General features: G+C 42.1%; 1 protein-coding gene across 1 annotated transcript in view; it reads right to left on the reverse strand.

Moving 5' to 3' along the window:
• LOC129823298 (oxygen-regulated protein 1-like) overlaps positions 1-1,825 on the reverse strand; it is an 11,085-nt gene extending 9,260 nt beyond the window's left edge. The window contains exons 1-2 of the mRNA XM_055882232.1: positions 1,131-1,825; positions 336-495 (exon numbers count right to left, since the gene is read on the reverse strand). Of these exons, the coding sequence (XP_055738207.1) occupies positions 336-495; positions 1,131-1,772 (802 nt within the window). The 5' untranslated portion in view covers positions 1,773-1,825. The remainder of the gene's footprint in view (positions 1-335; positions 496-1,130) is intronic.
• Between the last annotated feature and the right edge of the window lie 5,598 nt (positions 1,826-7,423).

Consider the following 7,423-nt stretch of genomic DNA (forward strand, 5'->3'; position numbering starts at 1 on the left):
CAGTCCACACAGTTCATACTGCATAATGACTGACCGCATACGGAGAGAGTAGGCCTTTGTAGGTCATTCATGGTATTATGGATGATAGTAATGTCTCAGCACTTTCCCACTGCTTATCCTGTACAAGCATGTAGACATGGAGGGGATAGATTACTACTGGACAGACAGTAGCACTGTAGATGTGACACATGAATGTTTAACAATGCATTTTCAATATTCTCAAAGTAATTCAAAACATGCCAGTTAATATGCTATCCAAATGATTTTTTAAATATCAAGACAAAAACATGCTTCAAAATACATACAAAATGTTGAGTGAACATAATGAGACTTACGGGATGCTGGTTGCTTTAGTCTTTTAGATGCCATTCGTCTAGCAGGCAGCCATGTTGAAGCAGAAGATTTTTGTGTCTTGTAGTTTCCAGATTTAAAGGCCTCCCGACCAGCAGCTACTACAATCCCAGAGCATATAATCAGAGCTGGGAGCCCATCCACCTGCAGACAGACAAATGTTTGTTTTTTTACTGTAATAGTGGAATAAAATTTTGTTGTGAATGGCATCTATTAATGATAAAAATAGCTTACTTTTAGAATCATGACTTAAGACTAATATTGATTTAATAAATTGAATTGATGAATTGAATTGATAAATGTATCATTCAATAAATGTGTGACACCAGGGCTATGTATGAAATCGATCTCATGACACATCAGCAGAAGATACACATCCTGAGGTCCTTAGCAACACTATCCCAAAATGCCTTCTCAGTTAAAAGGATAGAACAATTGAGGAGCTGAAGACTTTCCCTTTTTCTGTCAGTTATTTATGGGTCCTGATGTGAGTCCAACTATTATGGGTTAGTAAGGCCAATCAGTTGCCAATCAGTTGGGGCCAGGTCACCTCCAGTCATGAGGTGAGGCCATCACAGAATAATGCCAATGCATGTTGTGTGACATAAGAGTTGAGTGCCTGAACCTCCATGTGTTTGGTTATAGTATCAGCACTGGTTTCCTGTCTAACTGGAGCTTGAGATTAAACATATGAAATATGTGTTTTTAAACAATATAAGCAAATCTGAATTACTAATAGCAGTAACTTTGGTGTCCAAAGGCATGGGGAGAGCACTTACCCTTCTTCCATCTGGTGTGTGTAGTTTTATCACAGGAAAGTGCATCAACTCGGACAAGTAATCCAGCAGAGCCTCAAATGTGGGAGTGGTTCTCTTCTGTAGCATCAGATTATGTTTGACACTGGGGTCCCCATTCTGGAATACCATCAACCTCTTAGGTGTGCGTACAATGACAGGGGTATTTATGCGCATGGGCCTGCCAGGGTTCTGTTTGGCCAGCTGCAAGGCCCGACGCCTGCCGCTCATGGGGCGGGTATTGTACCAGGGTGGCAGCTTCTTATTGGCTACTGCCATGTTGATGGGTTTGACCTTCCGCTGGTCAGAGCAGATGTAGGCCTTCCCATCCTCCAGTTCATCTAGTGTGTGCACTGCATGGACCCCTCGGGGGGTGGTGATGTTCCTTACTCCGAATGGCAGCGGGACCTTCTTGGAGAGGCTGTCTAGGAGGGCATCGAAGGTCTTGAAGGTGCGGTTGTTGATGACCATGCGCAGGCCACTGAACTGAAGGTCACCACTCTTGTAGAAACAGATGCGCTTGGAGGCGATGGGGTCTGTGATATATGCGTGGCGTGACATGGTCACTGTGTGCCCACTCCCTGAGGACTGGTCCTGGGCGGGCTTTGTGACCCCCACGTCACTCATTTTGATTGGTTAATAGGCTACAGAGAGAAAGGGGAGATGGATGAAGAAAAAATAATGATAAACATTACTTGATTATTATGGGATTGTGATATCTGTTGTAGTATATCAGATTCACTTTCAAGGATACAAATCAAACCTGCATTGCAGTGGTATCAGTAGTATCTTAACAAAAACAAAAACAAATTCTAAATCAAATAAAATGACAGAATAGTTTTGGACAGTGGTTCATTAGCAAGTTGACTCCCCTCAAGGTTCTTCTAGATTTTTCCAGTGTCAAAAATGTAATTAGGAGTTGTCTAAACAAACACATTGTGTAAACATTGGTAGGCAGGTTTGATCCGTGTTGGCGTCATTCATTATAGCTGCAGAATCTCGTGTCATCAGTCATTAGACTATTAATATCAATAGTATATCATTCTGAAAAATGAATGCAATTGTGATAACTTATGTCTTACAGTGCTGTAAAAAATATATCTACATGGGAAATAGGTCATAAGAGTCTGGGGGGAAATGCAACAATTGTGTTTCCTAATGTACTTAAATGGGTACACTATTTCAATTATTTCAGATCTGTGAACACATGATCATTATGATTCCAGAATTATCACAAGATGGAAGTCCCATTAGCAGTACTCATTATGAATAAAGGATGTTAATAAAATCCAGTCAAAACATTTGACTTCTAGCTATTTTCCTCGTTAGGCCTAATTGTTTACTCGTGGCAGATGGAGTGACGTCTTGAGGGCATATGTTGTTTAAGGGATATGGTGACATCAGGTTTAACAGACTACTAGGAAGCGGGAACCTTGCCAAGTAACTGACATTTTCAATTACTTAATTACTACCCATGTAAAGCTATTATTGACAACAATAAACTACAACAATGAAACAACATCGTAATTCATTATGTATCATTCTTAGCTATTTCAGACTATTGGGTAATATCAAAGTAGTTGAAAATAGTCTGATCCTATTTCTGATCATGAATTTGTACAAATAAAAATGTGTTAATATAGTGTAACTATTTATCACATAGTCCCTTTCATATCGATCACAAAATATTACTGTAAAGTAACATTAAAGCCACTGTTATATAGAAAAAATATATACCATTATCTATCTTTTACCTACAAGGTTATCTATGTTAGACCTACAAGGTAGCTAGGCTAAACATAGATTAACCTGAACACAGGTATGTGCGATAGCTCAACAACTCCTCTCATTGACAATAAAACAAATACATAAGTGAATGAAATTGTCAATAACATAAAAAGATTGAGTAAACTTACCTAATATCCCATCATAAAAATCCCAGAAATCCCAGTTGGTGTATCCACAAATGTATCCACAAAACGTTGTCCCGTGCTCTGCATTTTGGCTACTGTTGGCCAGCTCCGTGCTGGGAGCTAAGGGTTATTTTGGGAGGCAACATCATGGTTAATTTGCTTAATCTTTGCTCTAAAATAATCTCCCCTACAACAGTGTTGTGGGAGAAGAGAGGGACTGTGTGTAATAGGCCTGTACACTGCCCAGATCAAATAATACCATTTATTCAGCTGTCATTCATTGTTTCTAGAACATATATTTACCATACCATTTTACCACCTTACCATTTTGTATTTCTCTGCAAAACCATGACCGTGATTGAAATATGACCATTTGTATCTAGGCTCATTGAAACTTTAATTTTGAGTGTTAGCCTAATAATTCAAATGTACGACACCCCTTTTCTTATTACACTACCAGTGAGAATAACATGAAATACTGATAATAGAAAGTGTAATTAGTGCACATTTGCAGGTTTGTCCATTCTGACCACTAGGGCCAGCAGATGAGCAGATGGTAGTTTACTCAATTCTAATTGTCTAGCAAGGCAAGGCCTAATCTCATTGGAGACTTCTTTAGGTAATAAGGATTAGGGGGCTTTCGATCAGAGGACCCTCAGAGAGTAGCACTCTATTCTCAATGAAGTTATATGAGGTGTGCACAGCACGTCACTCTGCCTTGGCATTGTCAATTCAGGGATACAACCTTAACTTCCAAGTTTAGGCCACCTTCCCACTCCTCCTACCTGTAGCAACAGCAGTGGGTTATGACAGGCAGCAGTAGGCCTAAAAAGAGGGATACGTTGTTTCATTCACCCGTACATTGGTTCCTCCTTTAAAAGATGCGTTATACTGCACCACACCTTGCAGGCTGTTGCAGCATTCTATGTCACGTTATTTAATTGCCAGCCATTTTTTACGTTAATGTAAGTTAGTACTAGTTTAACCACCAGAGGGCATCTTTGAGAAGCATTTGAAGTCTCCCATATTGGCATTACCAGATAATTTAAAACCTTTTTTGTAATAACATAGTACATGGGATAGATCTTGAGAAATTTTGCTTAATAAATAATGATTAATATTATGTTGTTTCTATTCCGAGAAAAATGTACTTGTACCTTCTAAATGTTCTACTTTTGTGATTCCACATTTCCCTATAGCAGGTATTCCCAAACGGTAATCCTAGATTCAGACCCTTCAGTAGAGAAAAAACACGGGTACTCGCAATGCTGTCGGCGGTACGCCAAATAAAAATGTGATTCACATAAACATATATATATATAAAAATTAAAAATAAATTACTTTTTTTCCCCCTCACATTTTCAAACAGTCCATTTATATTTTCCAACAGGGCTAATCATTTGGGTCACATTTTTTTCACGCCTGAGTAGCCTCGTTTCACTGCCAAAAATAAAATTGTACCATCTAGTGTTCAGCGAAATAACAACACAATGTCAAATACAGGTAGCCTAGTCAAATAATTAACATCCAATCACATTAACCGTTACTCTCTCGTGGGAATTCCACTAACAGTCCATATGTAGTCAAACGTAGCTGCTGCTCATGTTGCTATCTGTACTGATGGAGCAAAAGCCACGACAGGGAGACATAACGGAGTGGTAACGCGCATGCAAGCAGTTGCTCCCGACGCCACTTAGATACACTACAGCATCCACCGAGAGGCTCTTGCTGCCAAGGGAATGCCTGACAGCTTGGGTACACTGCAGCATCCACCGAGAGGCTCTTGCTGCCAAGGGAATGCCTGACAGCTTGAAAGACGTTTTGGAAACTACAGTGAAAATGGTTAACTTTGTTAAAGCAAGGCTCCTGAACTCTCGTGTATTTTCAGCACTATTCAATGATGTGGGCAGCGACCATGTAACGCTTTTACAACATACAGAAGTACTCTGCTTATCAAGGGGCAAAGTATTGATACGTTTTTTTGAATTGAGAGACGAGCTTAAAGTTTTCTTTACTGACCATAATTTTCACTTGTCTGACCGCTTGCATGATGACAAGTTTCTCACACGACTGGCCTCTCTGGGTGATGTTTTTTCTCGCCTGAATGATCTGAATCTAGGATTACAGGGACTATATTTAGTGTGCGGGACAAAATTACGCAGGTACTTTCCCTAAACGGATGACAAACAACTGGATTCGTTATCTCTTTCATGCCCTGCCTTCAGTCCACTTACCGACATCTGAACAAGAGAGCCTCATCGAAATTGCAACAAGCGGTTCTGTGAAAATTGAATTTAATAAGAAGCCACTGCCAGATTTCTGGATTGGGCTGCGCTCAGAGTATCCTGCCTTGGCAAATCGCGCTGTTAAGACACTGATTCCCTTTGCAACCACGTACCTATGTGAGAGTGGATTCTCGGCCCTCACTAGCATGAAAACTAGATACAAGCACAGACTGTGTGTGGAAAATTATTTAAGACTGAGACTCTCAAATACAACCCAACATTGCAGAGTTATGTGCATCCTTTCAAGCACACACTTCTCATTAACCTGTGGTGAGTTATTCACAATTTTCTATGAACAAATAAGGTTTTATATGTAACATGCTGACCAGACCGGACACGTCGAGTGCGTCGCAAAATAAATTTTGAAATCCATGTTATTCAATTATTGCACCCACACTGCTCGCGCACGCCAACGAGTGTCTGCGACGCCAAGGGCTAAAATAGGAGTCGTTCCTATTTCTGACCGCACTGAAAGTCATCTCCTCATTGGTTTATAGAAGCAGGTAAACACGTGCCATCTCCTCATTGGTTACACCCACGTGGGTGATTGAAAGACAAACTTTGTTGCCGGTTGTCGTGGTAATACATTGAAAGTTTAGATGCGATCCCCATATAAGTTCAAAGATGAAAAAGCCTGGAAGGAGGAGAGATTAATTGGATTAATTGTTGGAGTAGAGGTCCTTGTGCATTTCAGGTAAAATAACAACTCAATGTTTATATCCCAGGACAAATTAGCTAGCAACAGCAGGCTATTTAAATAGGACAAATTAACGTTAGTTAGCAAGTGCAAGCTAACTAGCTAAATTGCCATACATGTTTAATGCTTTTCGACCTGTCCCTGTCACGTTCCTGACCTATTTATGTTAGTTTTTGTGTGTTAGTTGGTCAGGACGTGAGGTTGGGTGGGCATTCTATGTTATCTGTTTCTATGTTGGTTTCGGTTTGCCTGGTATGGCTCTTGATTAGAGGCAGGTGGTTTGCGTTTGCCTCTAATTAAGAGTCATATTTAGGTAGGGCATTCTCACTGTTTGTTTGTGGGTGATTGTCTCCTGTGTCCGTATGTTATGTTAGTACCACATAGGACTGTAGCGTTTGTTTGTTTCGTTTTCGTTTCGATGTCGTCTGTTACCTGTACGTAAGTTTATGTTTAGTTATGTAAGTTTATGTTCAGGTCTCGTCAACGTCGTTTTCTTGTTTTGTAGTTTGGAAGTGTTTTGTTTCGTTTCGTGTTTGCCATCATCATTGTTTAATAAAGATGGCTTATTTCCCAAAGCCTGCGTTTTGGTCTGAGGATCCTTCTCTCCTCACCTCGTCCGAGGATGAGGAGAGCGTCACCCGTTACAGAATCACCCAACAACACGCTAAGACCAAGCGGCAAGGGAAAACGAAACGGAGTAGGGGACAGGAGAGAAAGGAGCAATGGACATGGGACGATGTTTTGGATGGAAAGGGTGTCTACACATGGGAGGAGATCCTAGCTGGTAGAGATCGCCTCCCATGGGAACAGCTGGAGGCACTGAGGAGAGCGGAGGCTACCGGAGAGAGGAACCGGAGCTATGAGGGAACGCGTCTGGCACGGAAGCCAAAAAAGCCCGTAAGTAATTCCCAAAAATTTCTTGGGGGGGGGCTAGGAGATAGTGGGCCAAGGGCAGGTAGGAGACCTGCGCCCACTTCCCAGGCTTACCGTGGAGAGCGGGAGTACGGGCAGGCGCCGTGTTACGCAGTAGAGCGCACGGTGTCTCCTGTACGAGTGCATAGCCCAGTGCGGGTTATTCCACCTCCCCGCACTGGTAGGGCTAGATTGGGTATTGAGCCAGGTGTCATGAGGCCGGCTCAACGCGTCTGGTCTCCAGTGCGTCTCCTCGGGCCGGCATACATGGCACCTGCCTTACGCATGGTTTCCCCGGTTCGCCTACATAGGCCGGTGCGGGTTATTCCACCTCCCCGCACTGGTCGGGCAACCGGGAGCATTCAACCAGGTAAGGTCGGGCAGGCTCAATGCTCAAGAGAGCCAGTACGCCTCCACGGTCCGGTATTTCCGGCACCACCTCCCCGCCCCAGCCTAGTACCTACAGTGTAT

This window comes from Salvelinus fontinalis, chromosome 25 (assembly GCF_029448725.1).
Source record: "Salvelinus fontinalis isolate EN_2023a chromosome 25, ASM2944872v1, whole genome shotgun sequence".
Taxonomy (NCBI): Eukaryota; Metazoa; Chordata; class Actinopteri; order Salmoniformes; family Salmonidae; genus Salvelinus; species Salvelinus fontinalis.